Source organism: Apteryx rowi, unplaced genomic scaffold (assembly GCF_003343035.1).
Source record: "Apteryx rowi isolate R43461 unplaced genomic scaffold, aptRow1 scaffold_142, whole genome shotgun sequence".
Taxonomy (NCBI): domain Eukaryota; kingdom Metazoa; phylum Chordata; class Aves; order Apterygiformes; family Apterygidae; genus Apteryx; species Apteryx rowi.
The window spans coordinates 1,066,721-1,094,396 of record NW_020447664.1 but is presented as its reverse complement, the minus strand read 5'-3'; the positions used below and the strand labels follow the sequence as shown (position 1 = coordinate 1,094,396).

Genomic DNA, 27,676 nt, shown 5'->3' with positions numbered 1-27,676 from the left:
GCAATCTGAAATGACTGAAACATTTCTGCTTCAAAACAGAAGGGATCACTAGAATCCTTTAAGTTTGATCTCCTACACAACAAAGACTCGCAATTTATTTCAGCAGTTCTTACAGAGGAGTGAAACATTCTTCCAGCATAAACAATACACATCTGTGTGTTTTCAGTTGGGGATTAACAGTTTCTCAGGTCCATGGAAATCATGTGCATGGATCAGGATACTAACTGGTACCATCTGAGGTGCTTGTACGTTCTAGCAGAGTGTTTTACTACATGTGCTGACCTGTCCACATCTTCCATACAGTATCTCTTTTAAAGTGGCATATGCCCTGGGAAATGAAGAATGAAGAACATTAACCAATCTGTTTTCCATTTTGGGATAAGGCACTTAGTATTTTTGCAGAAACTGCTGTTTGGTCCAACAGCTTATGCTTGGATAACCAGTGCCAAAGGTTTTTTGGGCATAGGGTGGAGGACTAGACTAATAGTATAGTAGCTGTGCTGGGCTTTGAGATAATAACTGTGTCTATTTATGCTAAATTGATACTGAATGTGCACTAAGAATGATCTCAAATAAGCAGAGATTAACAAGCCCAAAGAAAAGAGGATATGAAAATTCCTTTCAGATGAAGATGTGGAAGACAAGGAAAATAAATACTAGTAGTTTATGATATAATTATCAAGTTTTTGTCACAGGAAGATATTGTGCTCTTTGTTTATGGCAAATTTAAGCAGATTTTTTTTTGTAGTTCCATATTTGTACTACATTTGATTGAGAAACATAGACAAGCACTCAGTGCCTACTCCAGTAACTAAACAAAGGCATCAGAAAGCATCATTAGCAGTTGCTGTTACAGGTGAGGAAGTTAAGAGGGATAGGGATCAGTTGGAAGCATGGGTGAATGAATACAATTTAATGTGCATCATCTTTTCAATTAAAAATCTGTTGCAAGAACACTATTGTACTTTTTGGGTAGTAGTAGCCACTTATGCCAGGGCAGTCCCTGCATTCCTTATATAAAATACAGAAATAGCCTTTTGTATCCCCTTGATAAGATTCACTGAAGAGACTTATCTCATAAGGGAGAAGGAGAGGAAGTCAAGGAAGGGGTGATTGCCCCTGAGCAATCAGCTTGCACCACTGTCACAGCTTTGAAGGTTAATTGGAATGGAGAAATTGCTGCACCTGCCTGAAGTCTGATGGCGTCTGCGCAAAAGATTTAATAGCACAGAGGCAGCTGGCAGTACTTTGTTTTTCATGTCAGTTTATAAAAGATTCACAATCGTTCTGTCCCTTACTAAGTGARATCCCACTCGATGGTCAAAAAACCACTGCCAATATCAAGGCTAGAATGGACCCGAAGGAGTATATCTGCGCTACCAGGTAAAGCGACTGCTGACAGGTTTATAATGTTTATGTTCAATAAATAGTTTCCTCATTCAACCACATACTTCATTCAGCCTTCTACGCAGAGCACTGGTCATTTACTTTACTAATTTTATAATTAATTTCCTTTTATTTCCCTCCCTATGCACCACTGGGCCAGGTTCTACTTCATACAGTTAGAAAGAGAGCAAAATAAAACTTCATCATATGAGCCACAGAACGTCACCATGGTCTCTCTGGTTTTGAGTCCAATAAATTACACTTGCCTGAAACAACAGTGCTCAGCAACTTGGCCAGAACGGGCAGAGCTTCTTTCCAGAGGACCAGCTACACTCCTGTGTCACATGGCTAAACCGTACTTACCCTCTGCGTGTCCAGATTGAAARTGCCCGCAAACACGAGTCCCCACAAAGAAAACAGCTGGCTTTTCTTTCATACAGACCAGATAATGCTTTCTTTCCCAAAAGCACTATATTTGTAAGCTAAACAGAACAACATTCACAACCACCTAAGGTGGAATTTATGCCAACCTTTATAAAGAAATCTCACAAAGGAATTCTCTTTAAAACAAGCATCTTAGTTGCTTGTTTTAGAAGAAATATGCTTTCTTCTTCCCACTCTTTTTCAGAGAGCTCAGTTAAAATTCAGTTTAAATTTAGAAATACTTTGATTTTGCAAAAAGCGGTTAACGGAATTTTTTTCAAGCTAAAAAAAAAATCAGTAAATCAGTCTTCAAAATTTAATGCTAATTACGTAAAAAGTCTTTCTAAAATCAAGTTTATCACATTCACTCTTTTCTTTTTGTCAACTAAATTAGTTAAGAGTACAGAGAACATCAATTTGACAAATTTTCTTCTACACAGATCCATATCAAATGTCCATCATATTAAAAAAACCCACCACCACTGACACTACTCTTCATTAATGAACTGCTCATGAAAGTTAGGCTAATTAGTCTGTAATTCCAATTATCTCTTCTCTGTTCTCTGTCCATAATGAGGCATAAACCATGGTTGCTCTTTGCCAGTCATATGGATCCTAACTTACTCTGTGTGAGGTCTTGAAGATAATCACCATGGAATCAAAAACTGCTCTGCCTAGTTCCTTAAATATTTCAGTGTAAATTTAATGAGATCCTGCTACCTTTATTCTAAATTAGATTAAATTAAAAAAAAAAAAAAAAAAGGTCTTCTGTTTGGGTTCATTCTCCTTGACCACAGTCAGTTCCTTTGTTGCAAGAGCAAAAAAACACATAAAGCAAAAGCAATACTGATCACTCCCACCTTCTCTCTTATCCTTTCTTTGTCTTGAAGGTTCACTAAATAATAGGCTGATGCTGTATTTCTTTTTGTGCCTAATTCTTTCCTGATTGCCTTTCAAAGCTTTCGCTATTTCAACAGATGCATTTGTGACAATGTGCTTTGTTTCTAGCTTGGCAGAAATTCCTTTTCAGATGAGAGGGTTCCTAATGGCTTCTCACCATTTGTTCTCTTTTCCCCTGTCAGCACAGTCAGATAATCATCTGAAAAAATGAAAGTAAAACTGGCACTGATTTACCTTTTCTGCTACTTCTCGCACTGATTGGACACTTGTTCCATAAAGATGATTATTGTACTGGCCAGCTTCAATGAATTTGTGATCCTGAATATCCTTCTCCATTTGCTCTCGAGAAGTGACAAAATGGTAATCACGTCCATCCACCTCATAATCTCGTTTTGGTCTAGTAGTATCTTTAGAGATAAACCGGTAATTTTTAAAGCAAAAGTAAAAAATGACTTTTTCCCCTGCAATATGCAAAAACAGYCTTCCACTTATACTGCAAAATTGTTATAAACTGATAACTGACAATTAAAATAGTCCTAAAAAGCTTAGACAATAAAACGTTAACATTTTTTAACTCAACGTACAGAGGATAAGTAACAGGAATAATCCATTTAGAATTACTTTAGTATTTGTTGAGACTTACGTGGAACACATGAGCCAAATTTGTCTGGAAATTCTGAGATCAGATCATCATTTATCCTATCTTTCATGGGTCCCAAAACAATCACAGGTCGAGTATAACTGACTGTTAAACATAAAACAATAACATCAGTTACATTAGAGTATGACTGCTAAGCTTTAAACTTCAGCAAAACAAACTTTAAACAAATGGTAATGGTTTTAATACCTAAAAAATATGTACTCCCAGAGAGAGAGAAAAAAAAGCATACTGAAGAACATACATCAATTAACCTTGAAGTCAAAGTGAGACATTAGATTTGCACCCTCAAATCACTACTCTAGATGACTGAAGATCAGTTTTGAATTATGAGGTCTCTGAAAAATCTTTTTACAAGTAACAGACTTTATTCTAATGAAAGCAGTAAAAGGGGAAGTCTGAAGACCTTTACACTTCAAAGAGAGGTACCAAAGCAGAAGCAGAGTTCTTGAAATTCTAGTTTTCTGGTGGAAAAGCTTCTTTTTTGCTTGGAAAAGCTTCCTTCTTTTTCTCTCTCTAAGATCACAGCTTAAACATCCATATATGAAAATACTCAACTGCAATGTCTGTAACTACAAACAGCTTTATAAAATGAAGTACATCAACTTTTAAAAGGAGCTTAAGTTGTTATAAAGTTATAAACGGCTTCTGGTTGTAATTTAAGGACAAGCAGAAAATACCTAATTACACTGCAAGTTCCATGAAGGCAATACTGTCTAAGTAACTAAGCATTAGCCTGTAATTTCAGCTATACGCATTTATTTTTAGGTTGAATGTGTCATTACTGCAGAAAAAAAGCACAAATTAAATAAAGTTTGACCTATAAAATATATTTTAATTTGACTTCTGAAACTATTTCCTTTCAGGGGTACTAATATATTGATAAAAGGAATGTCTTGGATCCAGTAACTGTCAATTTATTAATTCAATAACAAACATCTTTGCTTAAAGACTTAAGGTGGCTCACTAGTGTCTCAAGTCCCACTAATGTCTCAAGTTCAAGCATTTATAAATCTATTTTGGTCATTAGTTCTTTATTCCTCTGGGCTCTTAAAAAATATAAATATTTATTGTGCAAGTCAATTGGTGGACAGCTGTAGTTAACATGTACAAAGAATGCATTCATGCAGCTAGGAAAAGGAATGAGGTGCTGATTCTTTTACGGCCTTCCCTATATATTATGTTAAAGTTATAAAGGGAATTACAGTCATGCATTTAAATGCTTGAGTACATAGTTATTTAAAGGATTAAGCACATGGCTCTCCTAAAATCTTGACAGTTTTACAATACTGCAGTTACAAAAATGTCAATTTGTGCAAAGAAAGATTCGTATCTTTCTTCTTCAATCTTGACACGTAATTCATCTGAAATTACTTTCATTTTCACTAAACCTTTATCCATTAAGCTATCAGAATCTAAGAAGCTAACACCAGCTAAAAAGTCGCTTCTCATTCTGGGAGACTATCTGCTTTGCAAGCACACACAGAACCAGCAGCAGCTTATTCAAAGGTAACAAACCTCCAGTTCACAGGCCTACGGGTAGCCTACCTCGCACACTGCAGAAGGCCAAACATTTCTCCGTTTCTAACGTTGCCTTGCTCATGCGTTTCTCATCCATGATTCTATCAAGATCATGATTTATATGATCTATATATTTATATGATTTATATATTTATATGATCTATCAAAATCATGATTTATATGATCTCAATAATTTAGTTTGTATTAGTCTTGTGTAACAACTTATATTTCTTTCTGAAGGTTACTGATGAAGTGGAGCCCAGGTGAGAAGCTTAACAATTTGGAGCAGAAAGTCTGTACATGCCTGTTCCATAATGGTAATAAAAGCAACTGGGCCAGGCCACTCACTGCATGAAACCAAAATGAAATTGTAACCAAAATACATGTAGATACATGATACGTATTTACTTAAATTGCCATCCTATTTTATATGGAATAGATACCAGTTATTCTCAAAAGGCATCCCTTCTACAGATTAATTACAAATATATGAAGTATGTATCAGATGACGTAAATCAACTGCTCACATCTCTGAAGGTGAATGGGAATAGCAAAAATTCTACACCCATTATACACGCTGAAGCAAAATCAGGACCAAGATGAAAAASGACGTGACAGGATCCCATCAGAAATCACCGAAAAGCATTTTAAGTGTGTGATAAAATAAATCGTTTTTTCCTAGCAATTTCCATTTTGATTTTACCTCATTAGATGAACATGTTTGAAAGAATGCATTCTTGTTTTCAAAAAAACCTTTTTTCCTGAAAAAAAGTCACTAGGCAATTGCTGACCAAATTAGCCATATAAGCAGCACATAAAGAAATGGGAAAAGAGACGACCATCTTTTACAGACATTTCAGTTAAAGCTTACTGAAACGGAGAAGTGATCGTTGCCTTGCTTTTTGGCTGTGTCAGAAGAAAAAGAAAAAAAAAACAAAAAAGAAAAAAAAAGGAACAGCAGAGAAATTTCTAAAGCAATATGAAACAAGGAAACAGACCATGATTTTGTGAGGTTCAAATTGATGAAACCGTTAAAGATAGCATATTTTACTTATGCAATGTAAACGGCACACAGATAAGAAGTTACTGTAAGTAGCACACATTCAGATCACGTGCCAAATCAATTTTGCAATTGCATTTTATACCTTTATGCTTTATTCACTTGAATAACAGTAACAGTTCAAAACCAGTAAATTTATCATGGTGTTCAGTATATAAAGCCACCTGAAACAGCTTGATAATTCAGACAGTATTTATTTTATATTAAATGAGATCTACAAACCTTCTTGTTGATTGACCGGTTCATATGACAAGACATATTCCTCTTGGCCGCCTAAAAATGTAAATGCAAAGAAATATCTACGTGTTATTTTCTAAACCAATATATTTAAATTGATTCCTTTAATGAACCATAATGAGATATAGACATTGCTCAGTAAAATATACATAATAATGATGCAGCACATTTTCCAAGAGTGATGAATTATTAAAAAAAAAAAAAAAAAAATCACACTGATAAGCCAAACAAAAAACTTTAAAGCGTAAGACACACATAGTATAAATAATTTCTTTGGATATGTTAGCATGTCAAACTGACATCAAGCACAAGAACTTTAAAGCATTATTCAAATGCCGTTATACATGTCTCCCTGAACAAATGCATGCGTACTATCATTCACTGCTAGAGGCAAAGCCACCTTCATCATGAGCATTTTCTGTACTATGAAGTCAGTATTTAAAATAACATTTTTCTATTTTTACACAGAGCTGAAAATCATGTTTGTCAAGGTATGCATCTGTTCTATGACTTTTTTCATGAACTAGCACTAATAAAAAAACCTTCAACCACTCTAATTCTACAAAAAACAAAAATTATGACTGTGTATATGAAATAACTATTATTTTGACTTTTTAAAGATGAACTTAGAAACAAAGAATGCTTTGTATTATTCTCAGCTTCAGAAAGCACATCAGCAGTGAATGAAACTAAAATAAGTAAATTTTGACCCTCTGACAGCTGCAGGTTTTTCAAAAGTTAGTGAAAGCATCTGAAATATACCTCAGTTGCCATCTCTCTAAAAACCATTTTTAGTCCAGCAAAATGTCTCAAAGTAAGATTTCTTGCAGAACCCTAAAAGTAAATTCCACGATAGCAAAGAATTTAGAAATCTGAAGATGCAAGCTCAAATTATATCACATCACTGTGATCTTTAAACGGTGTCCCAATAACTCACTTGGGTAATTTTTGGAACGCTCTTTGCAATTCGTGAGCCATACTCATAATAGGCAAAGGAACATCCCAATGCTATACCACAGTTGTACAGAAATGGATAGCAGGCGAAGTCTTTTATAAGTGCAGAAATTGCTTATATATATATTTTCCTTATTCCAAAGCAAAGACTACGGACATTTTAATTCTGAATTTTACAATCTCATTAAGAATAATGAGATTTCTGTTATTTGCAATAAATCTGTGTTCAAACTGTATTACAGTAATACGTTAGTGAACTTTTTTTTTTCCTAATTATTGCAAGTGAGGAATATGTTAAGACAGACATGAAAACATGCAACCTGTATACTTTAATATCTCAGGAAATCACTCATGCAAATGAATTTCAGAAAGACAGTATATACTTTCAGAACCTCTTTTAGGCTAGGGAGTGGAGTAGTGGATCACTCAGCTATCAACTCATCTACAAAAGATCCAGCTGACACGTAATTAGCTACTTTTTGGGAGAAGTCACATTACTGTAAGGTCAGAAATTAGTTAAGCAAAATGTTAAAGAGATAATAACAAGTATAAAGCATCCCCTGATTGAGGGCAAAAAGTATATATTGTCACTGCTTTTCGATACTTTGGAAAAATGAAGATTAATAGAATGAACCTTTTGAACAACCGTACTCATCTGTAATCAAGATAACTTTCATATTAGACAGCAGTAAGAAGAAATTAAAAGAATCATTTTAATAAAAGGTGCTTAGAATTACACATTCAGATAAGAAATTGCATGACATTCATAATAAAATCATGGCTTCTCAAGTAATAATGGAGTAAAAAAACCCTACCTAGTACTACCAATAATGAGCTTTAAACACAAATAAAACAAGATCTGACAAAAACCTCAAAAAAACTAGGAAAGCTACAAATTTAAGGAGAAAATGTCACGGGGAGACATTTTTAATGGTATGTCTTTACATAAGCGACTAACTTAGAAATTTTAATAAAAGAGTGAGCTTGTGTGTGTGTGTATACACACACATATATACACATATATATGCATATGTATATATACACTATATATACATTTTTTTACATAATTGGCTTCTGTCAATTGCAGTCTACAACACTATTAGCATTGTAGGCGCTGGGGAATTTTTGTACTTATATAAATTCTCTCCTTGAGTGTATTCATCAGTATGAAAAATTTTGCTGCAGCTTGCTGTCTTAGAGCAGACTGACAGTTTCCAAATAAATATACCTGCTGGAGAAGCTCTCTCCTTATCACCCCCCCAAACGCTATCTGTTTCTGAAGCACTCATTTCTGCAGCCAGTGGGCAGCCAGGAGGCGATCAGCAAGCCTCTGACAGCGTCACGCTCCGTGCACTGTACTGCTCGTTCACTCTTCGACTCCACAACTCTTTCACCGTCCTGCTCTGCCCTGTCCTGGCTGCCAGGTCGGGGCTCAGCAACCTTACCGAGGAGCTGCCGGCTGGAGCTCGCTGCGGAACTGCAGTTCGGACTCTGGTCTAAGACAGGACTTTTTTTTTTTYCCCCCTTTTTTTAAGGCATTGCACAGGGGCATCATACAGCACATTACCCGGTGTGAACACGTAGTTTGGGTAATAAAATAGCCAATTCAATCTAACATTTAAAAGATACCATGCCTTCAAAACGAGAGAGCACCCGTCAGGCTAATTTATCGTAACTGACTCTAGCACTGAATGTGTCACGTTCTTTGAAGACAATTCAAAGCAAGCACCCCTACTTGACAAAATCGGTAAGCGAAAGCTGAAAAGCAAGGGTAAATACGTTTGCTCATCTTCACCTTCATTAAAAGTATCTACGTATTAAATGTGGGCATCAGTTGTGAAAAATTGTAGATCGAGTTACTACATTACTTAACAGGTTACGTAGTTTAGTTGTGCTCCTAGTATTAAGCTCAACTAAATAGAATTATATTTGTCAAAATTAAATTTGGGTTCTAATGGGTCTAGCTCTACTGGCATCATTGATAAAAATTAGTAATTGATTAAAATTATCCTGAACTAATCTTGGAGAAAAATAAAACAAAATATAGGCAGAGCAACTTTGCAGGACCCCAACACACACACGAATATAGATTTCACCTGAAGCCGACCAGGAGGTTTTACTGAACACACAAATACCGAGAAAAGACAGACAAACAAAACCAAAGAAAGAGGTACTAAACAAAGGTTCTAAATAAGCAAAGAACTTAAAAACACTTACGGTAACTACTTTCACTATCGCTGGCATTAGAGGTTACATGCTCTGAAATTGCAACACAATGGAAAAATGAGGAACACACACTAATGGCATGAGTCCAAAAGAAAACAAGTTGACAAAAATAATCCAGATGAAAGACAATACTGATACCATCAAAATGCTGAAATCAATACATACTGCATATAAATGTTTTAAGGTACTTCTCATACCTCTCAGGATCAAGCTTAATTTCATACAAAAGGAATGGATGTTAATAAAAAGAAGAAACATTAAATAGCACATCAAAATAAAATTATGAAAAGTATACTAATTCATATTTCCTATGTAACCCTGTAATTTTGGTGTTGCTACTTCAAGATGAATTTGGTTGTGCAAAAAACCATGGGATTATATATTTCAACTATATTATTTAAGTAGCAACTAAATAATTATATGAAGACTTTAGAAGCAGAAAATACTGGAATATATTCCAGGAAATATAATATGGTAAATTCAATAATAGACACTATTCTATAGTATATTTAATAATTTAGGTAAAGTGCAATGCAAAATTAAGGGTTTTTGTTTGTTTCTTTCTTTTTTTCCTCCCAATAATGCTTTAGTTTTCAAAAATTCCTGCCTTTTACACTGAAGTATAAATATGAATCTCTCACCTCTTGCATAGTAATTAAAACACTTCACTAGCTATAGGGTGCTTATATTTACTTTTTTGAGCTATGTTTGTAACAGAACATGTTAAATGAAAAATTCACATATTTACGATAATAAAATTTAATGCAGTTGAAATATTTCCTGATATCAATCTATTCTGTCATCTGAAAATTGTACAAGTCTAGGGGACAAATACAAACTTTGATATTCCTGAACTTTATTGTAAAGAACCAATTTTCATGCCACGAAATGAGTCTATTTCTAATGATAAACACTAGTATTTGTAGGTTGAGACTGCATAAAATAAACATGTGTTTGACATATACAAATTAAATACAATTAATTTTGAAAACAGAAAGCTAACTGTGTGCATATGATTGTTGTCATAGGAACTCTTAATAATATCTTAAATTCAGTGTGGTTCCTCCACTACAAGATTGAAGAGAAGGAAGCAAAGGGACCCTGAAGGAAGGAATACAGGCATGAAACAAATGTGCTTTTAGTGATTAATAAACATAATAAAACTGTTATGGACATAAGTAAACTGATTAACCTTTTAAAATGTTTTTGGAAAAACTGAACCAATATGCTTAAAATGCAAGTCTCTGACTTGACTGAACTCTTTTACTTTATTTCTGTGCAGGAAAGGCAGAGAGATATTTTCCAACATTTGTGAGCAGCAGCAACTTGGACCTACTGCCATTTCATTTTCTGGTCTCAGACAACAAACACTCACATTGGTGCAGAAGATGGAAATAGTGCTGGTTAAAAGCCTGGTGGTGGAACATGAAAGAATTGTCTCCCAAGGGAGACAGTGGGCTAGTCAACTAAGAATAAGTGCTGCAATAATCTGATAATGGGCACAATTTATGAAGATACAAGACTGAAAGCCTGAATGCCAAAAACAGCATTGGTCTTGCAGAGCCCAAGTAGTAGAGCTTGCATTAGGCATGGTAAGTGTAGTTTCAAGAAGTCTGACTGTGCTGAAAATAAAGGCTAGAAGCAGCCATTTGTTTTTATAACAGAATCACCTGGTGAAATTTCTGGATCACGTTATATAGGAGTTCAAACCAGACATGATCATAAGGCCATGAATGTTGGTTATGGTCGGTGTTCTGCTGTAGACCAAGAAGTCTCCTTACAACCAGTTTCAGAAAAGTAATTTTATAGCTATCAGCATTTCTGTTTAGCGATTGAGGCCAAGTATAGCTGTGCACCACTTATTTCAAGCAACTTCAAGAACCTTGTGTATAATACAGAGGATAAGGGAGGAGTTAGGTCCTGGGAAGAACTGTTATCTTTAGTGACATTTTTACTATCCCAGAAATGCATGACAATCTTCATGTTAACATCTGTGATCACAGCAAGGTCTTAACATCTTTACTTGACCTGTTATTTTAGCGCAGCAGTGGTGTCTGTGTACACAAACAGGTCTGCTGCAGCACTCAGCAGCTTTCAATCTTACTACATTTAATGGAACAGAACCATGTAGTTCTGCAGCAAACGCAGCTAATGCTTATTTTAAGTCTCCTATTAGCCACCTCACTACACGATCACCAGTGATTTAAGAGTATTGTAAGAGTTCAGGTAAGTCAGACAGAAAAGCTGTCATGTCATCTGCTAAACAAGTCTTTTTTTTTTTTTTTAATAGCTGTAAACATCAGTCACCTAAAGAGAGGGTTGAAAACTGCAACTGGTTAAAATATTATGGCAGTGTTGGTACTATTATTGTAAAAAGATGTAGGTTATTTTTAAAAATAAGAACACAAAACCAATGTAAAAATGACATCAAAAGCATATCAACAAATTTACAATCACAGCCTTTTTCAAGGACAAACAAGTAAGCATTAGTAAGCTTCTGAACAAAAAAAATCTAATGCAGTAACCACATGAACTTAAAGGAAGACGTTCATGAAAGCAAAAATCCCCAGAACATTACAAACTAGAAAAAGCTTATGAAACATTTTTAGAGTTAACCTCCTTATGCCCATAGAGCACCAGTCTCAAAGAGATCTGCTAAAAAAAAATTTTTTTTTTTAGATGGAGGTTAAAATAACTTGGGAGTATTTTGATCACTTACTCAGGCCTTTTGATCCCATGTCGTCAGGGACCTCCTGCAGAGTAGTCCCCAGAGGGCAAGCAATAAAAAGACAATCACAAAGAAAATAATTGTCAGTAATATATAAAATCGGCGCTACGACAGGAGACAGTTCCCAGAACATCACAGGGGAAGAAAAGCCGATGGGATTTAAACAGACTGGCACGGGAAGCGTGACCACGGAGGCAGATGGCAGAGAAGGCAGCTTAGGGCAGACCTGGTCTGCATTACCCAACTAAGGCAACTGCCTTTCGAAAGGACACTTTTTTTTTTTTTTTTTTTTTTTTTTTTAAAGTCCTGGCAACTGCAATCAAAATATGCTCTATTCATTTCAAGAAAACCAGCCAGTCCGAAGCGCCGCCTTAGCGAGCGCTCTAAGCTCAGGACACGTTCATCGCTGCCGCGAGTCCTCCTCACACACGTGAGCAACGCTCACTGACAGCACCGGGAAGCGGTCACCTCCGCCAAGCTTACATATGAGTGACACTGTCACCCAGTTTATGCCAAACTGGGATACTCTCAGGTTAGAATTCACTTAACAGCAAAGAAACACGTTACTGCTTTGACGGGTTTGGCTTGCCACGCGCACCTCAAGTTCGTTAGCCTGTTGCAGCTCGTGAAACTGTCTCCATGGTAACACCCTAGTGCAGCTAGTCGGCCCTTCTACGTGCGTTTGTCTGTCCGTCGGTGCCACATACTTACGGTCAATATCACTGGTTTCCTGCTCACTCTGGTCCTTGTTCTTGTAGAAGGGAAATTTTCGGGAAAAGAGGTTCTTTTTACGCTTGTCATTGAATGACTGCTGAAGAAGAGAAGGAGGGGCAAAACAAAGGATGTCTAATGTCCGTGTGAACAAAGGCCCAGACCAGCAGCTCTGCGGAAGCTGACTCCTACAACCACCTTATGCAGCGCACAGTGCGATTTAACAGTAGCTTCTCAGCTCATCGRAAACAGAGACTGGGATCAGGGGGTCGCTCGCACCCTCTGGTTCACATGTTCACTACCAAGAGAACTGGCAAGCTGGTTTAACCTCTACGGTCTGACCTACGTTTCACAAATTTAGGCTTTTTGTGTGTGCATAGAGGCTGCTAGAAGACAGCCAAAGCGAAATGAACTCAAACAAAACCAATTAAATCACTGAGATGATCTAACGGAGGGGTTACAATAATTAAAAATTAAAAAAAAAAAAAAAACGCCAAGGCTTTACACATGCTTTTGCAAACAGCTGACATTGTAACAGCACAACAAAAGTATTCCCAGTGTTACCTGTATGCAAAGGCAAAACTGTAAATACTTTGGTGGTAACTACTAAATAACATACCATACAGTAAAGAAAAAGAAAGTTAAAAGTTGGCATTGCGCTGAATTATCTTAGGGTAAAACTAAAGAAAGTAACAGTGAAATAGGAAAAAAGAAAAGGAAGTGTGTCTAGTTAAATACCCAGCAAGCAATTAAAAAGAGATTAAGTATTTGTTTCAGTCTCTCACAGTTGCAATTCATTACAAATTCATCAGAAGAAATGACTTAGCTCTAGGAAAGTCTGCATCCCAATACCAAGACTAATTTTCAAAAGATACCAACTTATTTCATTTGTTCACTGTGGTAATTAGTTTTCAGGAGTGCATTTATAGACAACTATCAGAGAAAAAACCCTGATCGTATTCAGCAACATCTAACACTGACTGCTATTGTTGCTGAAGAATTTCTCTAAGTTGATAGGAAAATTTCTTAAGTTACATATATAGATATAGATATATACACCCAGCCATTTAAATTTAAACTATTATCATGTTCCTTGCCTAAGCAATGGAGAAAATGAATATATTTCCATACATATACATATATGTACACAGGTATAAGTAAGCCAGATCTTAGTAATATTTGTCATGTCTTCTCCTGACAACATTTGACTTTATATGACTGCATCACCTTTAACTTGCAGTTTTATGAAAAGTAAATAAAAAAGAACCTTAATTCATAAATAAATCAGTAACACATTTTTATTGTAATGAGGCACAGAGCTAACACAGCTAACCCGAAGCTAGCTGAAATCTGTTTTATATCTAGGCCTAAGTAATCATCCAACCAGTTTTGTCAAGACATGAAATTTGCCATATTTGTGGCATCTGGCTTGCAGAAAAGTGTATTATTGGGGAGGATGGCGAAAGTAAGAAAGTGCCCAGCTTGGCTCTGAGACCCTATGCTGCACAGGGAATATTTATTTCTAAGCCAAGTAACGCCATGCAGCAGCAAGTAATAAAACTTCCACAGAATCATTTTTTAAACAGCTGCTTTTTAAAAGAACCAAGATACTTTCAAATCATAAAGATTCTATTAACAGTTATTTCTAAAATGTGGAGCATGGTACTTTTCAAAAAATTGTCTGTCTTATTTAATCCTGTACGAGCTCACCTTTCCCTGTTATATGCAATACGGTTGCAAAGAGTTACGCTTACTGCCTTTTTCGTCAGCATTTAGTACGGAGTGACATACAGTAACAACTAGGAGTGGAATAGGACTAAACTTTTGCAAATGGCTGGCCACTTTCAGTGGAAGAACAAAACTAGCATTTGGCCTTCCTAAAGCAAATGCCAAGAGTGCGACACCCCAGCTGCATCCTATTAGAGTACTAACATCCTTCTGGCCATCTGTGTTAATAAAGACTTGCTTGGAAACATCAGATACTGAAAAAATCCAGTGATGTTTTTACTACCACTGTTTAAAAAAGTGTATTTAAAATTACCAGGTGTTAAAGAGGCACATGGTACAGTGGGAGCACAATGGGTGATGATGCCATTGAGCTCCGGAAAGAGCAGTACTGTGTTAAATAGGAAATCCATAAAACCCTCAATTGCCTGGCATCTGTGTTTGACTAAAGTTGGCACTCTACTGTAAGAACTGGTAAATTATAAACCTGCCATATGGACAAAAAAACTGGTTTCAAGCCAATCACATGCTCGCAGGAACTACTATTGGCCTGGGCAAGGTTTTGGGTTATGGCCCTCTTGAGCCTCTTTATCTGAAATCAACATGTCATTGCAATTGATTTCTCATACCCACAAACGTTACAGCAATCTACAGAATAAAGGCAGCAAGGAAGTATGCCTAAAGGAGAAGATTTTTGCTGAGTATATTGAAAGACCCTGTAATGTGAATTTCAATAGGTGAATGTCTTGCATCTATATAATTGTCCCATAAAGACAAGGACCTCAGTTTGGGCAAAAGAATAGAGGAGACCAGTGCAACAAAGCTGAAATGGGGCAGTTTAACTGAGGTGGTAAGCTCCGGCCATTTAGTGAGTTAAAACAAAAGGAATGGCCAATTTATTATACCTTATAAAACATACACAGATTCTTCATCTTAGTTTTGAAAATATTTCGTAACACTAATTCTTCATTTTAACTTTCTCTATAGTGAAACTTACTGAAGTAACATTTAATTTTATATACTGCATGTATAATGGTCAGAGTCAGTTCCATTGCCAAAAAAAAAGAGAGAAATTAAAAGTAGTATTATACTGCTTTTGAATAAAAGATTAGCCAAAAGATTATTTTTAAAAGATACCAAGATTATAAAAAGCTAGAAAACTGCTCATTAGTTGAAAATGCATATTAATTGTACTAAATTTTTCATTAGCCCATTGCAAATCATGAATAGGCATCATAAGCAAGAATACATTAAAACAGAAGCAGCACAGAAGTGAAATAAATGTGCATATGAAAGGAAAAAACAAGAAAAAGATAACCATTCCTGCTCCAGTTCCTTACTATTCTTCAAAATGAAAGGAACATGGATTTTAACATTTGCCATCCTTAGGGTTATCTTTTAAGGTTTTAACGTAGAAATTTTGAAGAATTGTTCATAGCTGGTATTTTATACTGTCAGCGGAGAATAATCATATACAGACATAGGAACACAGAGAGTCCATGAAAACATGTATGTTGTAGACAACTTACAGGGAAAAATACCAGCATGACAAGAACAGGAAGACTCCTTTAAAGAGGAAATCATAATGTTAAAACACTTACAGCTGAAGCAAAAGATTGTGAAGAGCATAAGCGTGTTTGCAAAATGAAGTGTTACTGAAGACAAAGAACTGCAGTTGTATATCAATGGCAAGCGTAGTTGCTTTTCCACTCAGTATTCCATGCATTTTTGGTGCTGTGTTAGTACACACTGACCGTGTACTAACGCCACTATTGTCAATAGGCTACTCCAAATAGTTAACTGTTTACAGTTCATTCATTGGTAGACAAGGTACAGAAACATGCAATTATCCTTCAAAGAACATTAAAACATTTGAATAATTATTTAATGTAGTTGCAATTATCTAAGGTATTTAAAGCATTTTCCTTTATGCGACTTTCACCTACTGGGCATGCCAGTTAACACGCAAGTTTACCACTGTAAAAAAAGTAATTTGTAAAATGCAAAAAGGTTACATCCTATAATATTAAACAGTGAATTCAAAATATATACATGATCAGCTTAAAAATTAATCACATCAGTTGATAAATGTATTTTATTGCAGTATGAAAATATGAATGTACTAATACATAAAAAACAAAAAAGCAAGCGATCCAAAGGAATCCTCAAGGCAATACTGCAATTGTTCAGCAGAAAAAAAAAATCACTAAAGGTACTGGTTTCCCTTTAAGCAAATACTAATATAAAATTTTTTTATTAATTTAATGTATTAAACTGAAACCTTTACCATGCAAAAGAGGGATGCAAATATGAACCTGAGTGTCTTTTAAAGTATAAAGTCCTACACTATCAGGATTAAGTACTGAAGCTTTAATACTTTATCTGTATAAAGCTGTGATTTTTAAATTTATGAAAACATTGTAATTGAAATAAATGACAAAAAGGAATCTCTAGAATCTACAGTAGTGACTAATGTCACAGCATCAGTGCTGTTGAAAAAAAAAAAAATTATTTAAGAAATAGTTTCCTCAAGAGCTTAAAGCATATTTCAAATTTTAAAAAATGACATTATTACTTTAGAAGGCTCTTTCATTTAAAATATACATATCTGAGTCTTGAAATAAGTAGTTACATATTACTGGTAGAAATTACTAGGTTGTGATTTTTTTCCAAAATTTCAGAATGACCAAATCATCGAGAAAAGCCCTCACTTCCTTAAAATTCAAAAATTTGGCTGCTTTACCATTATGACATTGCTATAATTTAGGGCACAGACATTCCTATCGCCACTTAAGTATTACCGGCTCTCTCATCGCTCTTTCACACTGTCCCATCACATGTACTGGGACAGGGTTTATGTATCATGCAGTGAACTGGACTACAAAATTAAAATTAAAACTTGGAAAATTAACACTCAGATTTGTTTTGGACTGGGTTACTTTTCCATCTGAATTGGTTACTTTATATGATTTAGACACAGCCACATCAGTACTTGTGTGAAGTGGGAGTGAAGGTGGTTTAAAAAAAAAAAAAAAAAAAAACCCACAACTACCCCCTCTTTCCCCTGGAGGAGAAAAAAAAAGAAAAAAAAAGAAAAGTATTGAGATGGAGACTTTTGGTTGGTAGGGGAGTTAGCTTGGAGTTTTTGTTGACCTATGCCCTCACCTGAAATTCTTTAATGCTTTTGCATCCATAATTGCAACAAAAAACTTACTTTATACTGTCTGGGTAACAGAGTACATCCCAAAACCTCATTTTATCATAGGGACCCCAATGAGCTCATTGCTTCTGACAATGGCACTATTCGATACTCCATTAATATCTATAGTTCTTATTACATTACATTATTAATGATAATATATATCTCCAGTTCTCATTTTTTAAACAATTTGCAGTGTTATGGCAATGGTTTACTGTTTAAGTTGCTTTAGTTTTCATAATTATTTTATTTCTATTTGAGAGAATTTAATCTTTTCACTAAAACCTGGAACTGAACCACCATACATAAACCATGAAAAATGTTACCACTCAACACCAGATGTAACGAGCACTTCACAAACTCACCCCTTTATCTCCTCTTGTCTTGGAATTGAATTTCACTGTCTTTAAACGGGCTCGTTCTTTTTTCTCAACTCTACCAGAAAAGGACAAAAGAAATTCCGTTAGCAAAATTCCAGCATGAATCTCAGATTGCTACTTGTGACAACGTAAGCATACAGTGCACCTTTTGTAGTACAGATTTTTTGTTGCTGATGTCACCTTTAGAAAATGGCAATCTACTAACAGCAGACTACTGAAAAAGTAGGCTTTTATTTCTCAAGAGATGAACTGTAAAGATACTGGAGTATTTTCTGATTGCATGGAATCAATAAATCCATGTACAAAAAGAAAAAAGGTCACGATAAGTGAATAGCCTCAATTATGAGTCAAAAGCAGATACTAAAATTCAGCCCACCTAATCCCCTATTTGGGTTCTTGGAGTATCAGGCAAACAGCTAGTCTCTGTTTGCTCTGGCCATCAAAGAAAGGCTGGCCACAGGTTTCCAGTTTTTGGGTAGACAGAATTCATGATAATGTCATGATTTGAGCCTGATTAAGATTCTTCTTGAGAAGAATCTTGAACTAATAGAAGACAACAAGAGCTGGCCAGTAACTTCCAAGAAAGAAATTTTTGATTTATGTTCCACTATAAACTATTCTTACTGTTACCTCTAGCAACTTCTGTGTCAGCAAACTTATAACATCAGCTGGCAACTAATGCATTCCTGCCATCTAAAAATGGGGATCATGATCCTGGTCAGTAATTCTGGTGTAGGTCACACATACGTAAAACAAAATGTCTGTGAGATAGTTTGCATCTGTAGGCTTTGTTTTCCCACTAGAAATTCAGATTAGACATGCTTGAGAGCGAGCTTGTATTCCTTTCCTAGTGCATATTCTGTTGTAGGAGACAAGAAAACCTCATGTTCTTGTGGCTGGACTCAGGCAACAAGATCACACTAGCAGGAACTTTATAGTACTCTTTCAAATCAGATTTTATCAAACTATCAGGATAAATGGAAAGAATATTCCCAATGTTGCACTTTTAAAAATTGTTTTGGTGGTATTTTGGGGTAAAGTTCTTCAAGCTCTTCTTGAACTGAAAAATTCTCATACAAGTCTCTTGTGCAACTATGGAGTCACAACCACAACATCCTATTAGACAAAATTTACTTTGTACCTCTTCATACATAAATGGTGTAACACTGTTAAACCTGTATTACATTTCCAGTATCCGCAGTAACTTGCTTACAGAGAGTATGGGAAAATAGACTCAGAACTGCCTTTATCCACTTCAGCACACAACTTTGGAGGTTAGAAATTATTTTAACATGGAGCTAGTCAGAATTCCACTACAGATTACCACATCATCCACTTTTTTTTTTAAACAATAATAAKAATAATAAAGTATTAACAAAAAAAGAACAAAGCTGTATGTTTATATATGCAATATATGTATTAATACAATCAGAACTTTAATAGCAAACATCTCAACGTCATTAAAGATATCATTACATACCTGCGTTTGCTTGGGATAACTCCAATTTCATCACTTTCTCCATCTGGAGTTACCTGCCGTGCCTGCCACCATTCATCATCAGAAGCATTAATGACATGGAGAATATCACCAAATTTAAAGTTCAGTCCTTGACTTGGAAGGCCGCTGTCTTTAGTCTTGTCATAATCAAAGAGAGCTCTACATTGAAAAGAATAAAAAATTAAACATAAAAAAAGCAGGAACAAAATAGGGGAGTATCAATTACACAAAATTTGAAATAAGCTGTGTTGTTTAAAAGTGGCTGTATCAGTTGGACAGTTGCTTAAGACATGAATGCTGAATACTCCCTCTCTCTACAGTATATAAATAGAGAATATATAGTATTTTCTAGTATGTATAAACATATATATATACACACATACACATACTATGTACAAGTATGTTTTAATAAACAAGAACAACAAACTTGGTCCAGAGCAAAACGCTAGTACTTTGCAGAAAGTCAACAGGAATAGATGCCTTCTGCAATTTAAATGGGTACTTTGCATAGAGAAAGTTAGATGTGAGCCTGGGCAGGGCAGCAGGGGGAGAAGTAAAGTATTTGAAGTATACACTATTGTCAGAAGTTCTGTAGCATTTGCCAATTTATATCAAATCATAAGTTAGAATTATTTTAGTAAATAATAAAAAAAAATTACTGTTTCCATTTAAAACAAAAGTCAATCTCTTGCCCACAGGGTTGCAGGAAAAAAGCAGAGAAACATGAACTGAACACAGCTTAGTCCCTACTGTCCGTAACAGAAGGCAACTGTAGATAACCCTACGTGCATTCTTTTGGAAGAGTTCCTACCATTTCTTAGAGAATCTCATAATTTTCTAAGGCCAGACTCCATTTCCAAATAACGGGCACTAGCAATACCTGTGCACCAGCTGCTTGGCTACTCTTTTATTACCATCCCTTTTGCTAGCAAGGTTGGTTTCTGCAAGTTCCCCCTTATCCACAGCCACATTCATTCAGGCCTTCTACTGCTTCCTTTTTAGTTATGATAGCACAACTGTCTGGAAAGGCACATGGTGARGCATACTGGGGAACTAATCTGGGTTAAAATTAATTTTTTTCTCTGCACTGGATTATTTTAAATCTGGATCAGTTCCCTGAGGAGATCTACAGCACGTTTGTCCCAGCACAATGGCAAGTTTTGTGAGGGTGTGGAAATGAATATGACAGGAACTTTTTTTTTTTTTTAAAACAAAACTCTGCAACCATAAGAGATGCTCCTAAAAATCATACCTTATAAGGGAGTGTTATTTTATCTTTGAAACAGGTATATAAACAGATTTTAAAGTGAGAAGTGCGTATATGACTAAGGCCAAAAAATCCTTAAATCATTATTTCATCTGTGAGCTTTGACAGTGACACCTTCTAAATGACATCCTATCTGGATTTAGGGACTTGATATCAAGCCCACCTAACCTTAGGAAAGGTGTGTCAATAGATCATTACGCTATGATTAAAATGATAAAACGGTGTCTTTCTTCTCCAAGTTTGTTTAATTTCTTCCTCCCAAACACTGGTCTTATGTACTTTTTCCTCCTAGACTTTCAGATTCTCCGAATTTCTTTTACACATGCAAGTACCTGGTAAGTCATGACTATGTTTGCACCAAACTGTATTTTAGTTTTGTGAATTTTGCCTTTCTAAAGCACTGAGTATATTCCTTTGGATTGAGACTGTATTTGTTCATAACCAACAAAAATTATATGGTTAGACTGAGACATTCAAACATTTTCAGTCAGATCAATTCACCTTTACATATTAGCATACAGTTTACTGCAGAATCAGAGTTGGTTGTGATCCTATGTCTTTTGGGGGTCACAAGAAGTGTGAAAAGTTTTTCACTGCATTTTCATTTCACTGAAATTTAATGCATCATGAAAACTAATTATTTCATGAGGTTTTTCTGTTGGCATTCAAGCAATGATTTCTCCCAGCACTGCTTTTAAGATTAGTTTCAATATAAACTTGTAAGAGTACCACTCTGCGCCAAAAAGCATTACTCCCTGTGTTTACTGCATGAAAAGATAAGAAAATTATACAAGAGTGAAATGTCAAAAGGACACAAAAGGATAAAAAGCACTTAATATTAGAAACATATGCTCTTTCAACTAGATAAGCAGTTACACAGTTAGGTTTTGCATAATGAAAGGCAGTTTCATCAAATACATTTGCTCTGTCGAGGTCACTGCAAGAAAAACAATTTTATTGGGGGGGGAAAAATAAAAGCAGATAAATATGAATTAGGACGTCACACAGTAGTGACAAAATTATGCAGCTAAAAATTATAGAAATACCAGAAACCGGTAAAAATCAGATAAATCAGCCAAATGACAAATAATTAACAAAATTCTTTTTCCATTCCAACTGTTTATATACAGATGGCTTTTTCCATATGCCTGGAAAGTCATCAAATGGGAACTAATTTCACACCTAAGACTACATGTTTATCTACACAAAAGTATTTAAAATATCTGGTTTTGATCAACTCCCTGTATGGAGACTTATTACAGAATAGCAATACCACATATACCTTTATTTCATGTAAGTTATAAACACAAACACAAATTTCTTTAAAAATAAATTTGGCATTCCTGATTAACATTGCTTTGGATGCTCTTTCACAATATTCACCCTATCATTAAGTTCTATTTAATTTAAATGAGAAGTCCTAAAAATTATTTTAGGGAAAGTATTAAATCCCTTCCTTTTATTTCACCCTGTATTACTCAGCAGCAAAACAGCATGAGAAGAGGTAAGTGGATGCCTCCAGTTATAAGTCTACAGAAAATGAAGTTAAGTTAGATCAACAAGTTTCATGAATGCTTTTGCTTTAAAACCAAGAATTTAATGGCTGTGTGTTAATATTGCCAAATTTTCCAGAATATTTTTTTTACCTGCTCATGTTTATTTCTTTCAATACCATAGATTTTTGATTAAGTTTTCCTGAAGCATTTCTTATTGTAGGGTATTTATGCTGAACAAAGGAACAAGTGAATCGCTGCAACAGCAGAAGTATCCCTATGACATATTTTGTGGAACGTGAACTAATCTTACCATTTTAGAATAAAACGGGTCAACTTAAAAACGAATTTCTCTTTTTCCCTGATTTTTTGGGAAAGTGGTTTGAAACTAGATGTTTGAAGCATCAGAACTATGTAGAGATGCACAATTGTACGCCTCCTCCAGGTGAGTGCACATTTCAGGCACACTGGTAATACCAGTCCTTATTTTTCAATGGATCTAGTTAAAATTTCCTAATGATTTCACAATTGTGAAGTTTCTTCCACTTGGAGATGTCATCACCTTCTATTCTCATTCAAGCAGAAATCAGCATCATTGTTTAAATTTGTAATGTGTCATGCTGGTTACAAAAATGCAGAGATGAACATAATTTTCATATTTGAATACTAAACACATTGCACAGACTGAGATTTGACATAGAATATGAGATAAAATATGGAAAAAATTTACTCCCTGACAACATACCATCAAAAAACTTGATATACCATGACTGAATCTCACTTTTTCATATGTACTTTATGAATTTGCAGCTGAAGGAAGAGAGCATATAGATAGAGCTCAGATGCAAGAATAGAAACATTCAACAAGAAAATGTCTCTACTCTTAGAATAAAGATCAAAAGAATTATAAAAAAACAGAAGGACGTGAACTTAGTGCATCTTAGTTAGTCAATGGAGAGACAGAGAATTAGAAGTGCAAATTAAGAGTTGCTGCTGAGTTGCCATATTTATATTGTCCTCCAAGGACTGTTTGTTATATTGCTATTTATCATGTATTGAGATCTATGCAATTAAGAAGAAAAATCTGCCACTTTAAGTTGTATCTTCAGTGAAATACAATCATCTTTTCCCTAACATTACATAACACCCTCAAAATACAGTTTACAAACAGACTACTTCATAAAGGTATCACGTTTCAGTTATGGAAACTCAGTGATGTATCTGATTTTGTTTGCTGTTGCTACCATGATTTTGAGAAATCACCACAGATTATTACACAAGACAGGGAGTATTTTATTTAACTGGTTTTCTGCCATTGCAGTTGAATGCCTATAAACATTTTACAGTTGGATTTACCACTTAAAATTCAACTCAGCACTATGTTATATAATTCAAATCCTTTAAGGCACATCCAAAACCAAATATTACAGAAGAAGGTTATCTTTAGTTACTGAAATTGGCTAAATTAAAAATGCAGAATGATCATACCAAAGTGGCTTAAGATAAGGAACAACTGGGGTAACTATTATGTTCTGTCAATATCTACCAATATGTGCAAWGACTCATAAAACCTCTTATTTCAGTGAGGTCGAAATCAGATAGAATAGATGTGAATCCGCCTTGTGTCTACCAACTTGCCCACCAGTCTCTGGCAGCCCTTCTAGTGGCATGGTGACAAGAGCAGAGCTCAAAAGACCTAGCAGCACTCTCTGAAAAGGGATGTGTGGGAAAGCCCTTTGCACAGGGAATTCTTGCATTTTAAATTTTCATTCTGACTTCTAACAAAACTGATTCCCAAATCTCAAAACCTTTCTTGAAAATGGAATCGCCAGTCTCCACAAGGCTTCTGCCAACAGGCTGGAGAAGGCTGTATTTTCTGCAGTTGGCAAAGTCAAAAGCCTATCCTCAACCATTTACAGATAACAATCACTGGAATAAAAACTACATAAACACAAGAAAACTTGTCAGTGGCTTAAAATACCAGATCAACATGTAAACATGAATGTAAGCAGTTTAGAAGGTAATCAAGCTACAGTTAACCAAGCAAAGTAAAAGCATTTAAAATTTGTTAGGCTTAGTTATATGATGAGGACTAAAGTGATAAATCTTGGGATTATGGAAAGGAGATATCTCTCACCACAATGTCCATACATATACTTGCCTGGGGAAATTTTAAGACAAGAATAACTGATATTAAGTACTTATCTTTAATATTTAAGGCATTTATCCCTGGAGACTTAAATTGGGGGGGGGGGGAGGAAAAAATCACATTTAAGGCAAACAAGGTGTAAAAATGTCAACTCTCCAAAAATGGAAACCAGATAAAGCTACTAAAATAACATATTGGTACATAAGGGTTACAAGCTACAGTCAATCTAAAAAGAAACTGTATATGAGTAATTACCTTTGCTTGAAAGCCTTCAGAAATAGGTTGCACATGACTGAGTCTTTCCTGAGTATGGATGCAATTACTCAGGTAAATGCCTTGCATAAAACTTGCTTCCTTTCCCATAACTCAATAGATATAGTACCATGAGCTAAACAATATCAATACCATATATTCATGGTTAATGTAAATATCATTTTATGGTAGCAGTCTGGACTTTCTGGTTTCACTTCATTGAGTGGGTCTTCAGAACAGTCAGACTTCTAACAATATTATTTCTAACAGGATGTTTTGGAAAGAAATAATACAAAAATCAGTGGTAATATCTGCACAATATACAAAGCTTGGGAAAGTGAGAGTGAAGGGGAAGTGTCACCAATATTGTGCAGTCAAGATCATTTTGTAAACTGGATTTGAGCAAATACGTGCTTCAGCATACCAAATGTAAAACCTTCTATGCAACAACAACAAAAATAATGGGGGTCATTYCACTAGCAAAGCAATAACTCTCAAAAAGATGTGGGAACATACTGGATATCCAGCTGAATGTTACCTCCCATTGCCCAAATGTGATCACTGGCTATATGAATAGAAGTGACATTCACATATCTGCATAGTGACAGCAGAGCTAAAATCCCTTCTTAATTACTCTTGTATTTCACGTTAGTGAAATGCTTTGGTTTTGGTACTCACATTTACGAACACCCTTTCTGAATCTGGAGAGGAATCCAACCACCCAAAACAAAACATGGAAAACTAAAGAAATCCAAAGGAATGGTGATTCAAGCTAAGGAGTTTTCTACAGGACTCGAGCATGCCAAAAGTGCGCATACGTTTCAGTTACTTGGCTGCTTATGGGGGGAATAACACAGTCACCTCTAATCATACCATTGAGGAGGGAGTAGGCTAAAGGGTTCTTTAGTCAGTCTCTCTTTGCATGAGATGAGACATTTAATAGAAGACTCTTTGGGACAGCATACCAAAGTACGCTGTCCCAAGACTCAAGTGCAGTACAGCAGTGATTTTGAACACCTAACAAACATTCAACTCAAAGCTTTGAGGTATAGTGCCCATCACTGGCAGYATCTGCATGGAGACTGGGTGCTTCCCTCAAAGCTATGGCCTAGATCAAACAAGAAAGAAATCACTGCATGGTATACAAATATAGAGGGGGACAGAAACAAAACACTATGGTTCTCCTGGGAAAGATGAAGCAATATTCTGGGAGCCCTCACAAAGTGTTTACACTACCAGGGTGGCAGGGGTATAATATATATGAAGTTTTCACAGAGAAGAGGTAAGAGAAGGGGCAAGGTATATGAGGAATCAACAGCGATTTCCTCAGCAGCAAAACAAAGCTGTGAAATGGCCCCTGAGCTGCTGTACAGCCTCAAGAGGACTGTTCTTTCTACTTCTTTGGAAGTAACATATATCTAATGGCTTTTTAAATTACACATTGACCAAGTGTCACTGCCAACACCCTAGACCTCAAGCAATATTTTGTTTAACCAGAGTACCTTTGCTTAGTAGATTCACAGAAGCTGATCAGGACTAAAAGAATCAAGGCAAAATCCCATAACTGCCTAAATCAATCTAAATCTGAGCTGTTGTTACCACCGTCCCTTCTAACCACAAGACACACTCCCTAGTACCAGCAGCAGAGTTTGTGTGGCTGCACAGTGTACCAGTGGGAGGTGATTTCTGTGAAACACCCCACTTTCTTGTGGGTTGATAACAGTTTTCTAAACTGGTTTATTCTGGACCTGCCCAAACCCAAAAGCAGGTCAAGAATGTGCGTTGGAAGGAAAGCTGGGAAACAGGAAGCATAATGGTGAAATCACAGCACTTCGGTCTTCCATTAACTGGAGATACTGTGTTAAGTACATTCTTAAAAATTCTCCTTCTACATTCAAATCCCTCTGTTGGCTTCTAAAATAATGAAGTCAGTTTCAACTGCTGCACTGAATATTTATATTACAGAAGTAAAAAGAAAATATTTAAAAAAAATTGAATGTGACTTTAAAAAGATTATTTTCTTGCAAGTCTGACCAGCTGAAAAGCAGAAGCTTAAGAATTACAAAAAGGAAGAACAGACTAAAAAACAGTCAATGCTTTGAGCAGGTTTCCGCTATTCACAGTAAGACTAAATTTTCACCAGCATTTCTTGGGATGGCAACACCAGCAAAAGCAGTTCCTTCGCACCTTGGGCTGCCCCCTCTTGCGGAAGGCGCCCTGCTTGCACAGCTGCACAGGGATACATTACACATACTTAATCTGGCTCAGTTTTCTGATTCGTTTCACTGCCTGGCCCTGTAAACAGCTCAAAGCACAGCCGGGAAGCAGGAGCTGTTTGAGGCAGCTCTCTCAGTGGGAAAAGTCAACAGCATCTCAGCCCAAGATTTTAGCCAGTAAGCCAAACAGTGAGGTCCTACAAATTTTTAAACCAATCTAACACCAGTGCTGCTGAGGTCTTACCTCCACTGCTAACATGGTCCAGCCTCTTCCATGRGGCTAAACGCTGGCCCTTACCCAAACCAGAAGCGAGCAGGTTCAGGGAACTAAACTAGGAGTAAACGACTCACTTTTTGTGTGTAAAATGCTGTAATTATATGGTAGTTTGCTTACTTTAAATTTTATTAATGATAGTTAAAATAGTCATTTTAAACCCTTTTAAATATAATTACTCAATAGAAATGTGTTACTGAAGAACAAAATCATATATTAATATATTCATATACCATACATTAACAATATAACTCAAAAAAAAATCTGTTGTTAAGAATGCAATCCTTTTACCCACATTCCATACTTCAAATGTTATGCATTATTAGTACATGATAACTGATATAGGAGTTAGGTTGCATATTAATGAGCTGTATCATGCCACAAGTTTCTGGGGAAGCTATTTTTTAATTGCTTCGTGC

The 27,676-nt window shown here is 35.7% G+C and overlaps 1 protein-coding gene across 7 annotated transcripts in view; it reads right to left on the bottom strand.

Moving 5' to 3' along the window:
• The window catches only part of DLG1 (discs large MAGUK scaffold protein 1), a 151,248-nt gene that overhangs the window by 6,239 nt on the left and 117,333 nt on the right, over positions 1 to 27,676 (bottom strand). For 2 of the 7 annotated variants that reach the window (XM_026058031.1, XM_026058037.1), the window contains 7 exons: positions 19,589 to 19,765; positions 18,094 to 18,163; positions 12,805 to 12,904; positions 9,357 to 9,398; positions 6,171 to 6,221; positions 3,353 to 3,454; positions 2,944 to 3,116 (listed from right to left, as the gene is read on the bottom strand). In XM_026058031.1, the coding sequence (XP_025913816.1) occupies positions 2,944 to 3,116; positions 3,353 to 3,454; positions 6,171 to 6,221; positions 9,357 to 9,398; positions 12,805 to 12,904; positions 18,094 to 18,163; positions 19,589 to 19,765 (715 nt within the window). Of the gene's footprint in view, positions 1 to 2,943; positions 3,117 to 3,352; positions 3,455 to 6,170; positions 6,222 to 9,356; positions 9,399 to 12,084; positions 12,119 to 12,804; positions 12,905 to 18,093; positions 18,164 to 19,588; positions 19,766 to 27,676 lie in introns of all 7 variants that reach the window. The other 5 variants (XM_026058034.1, XM_026058038.1, XM_026058032.1 and 2 more) reach the window with 4 other exon arrangements.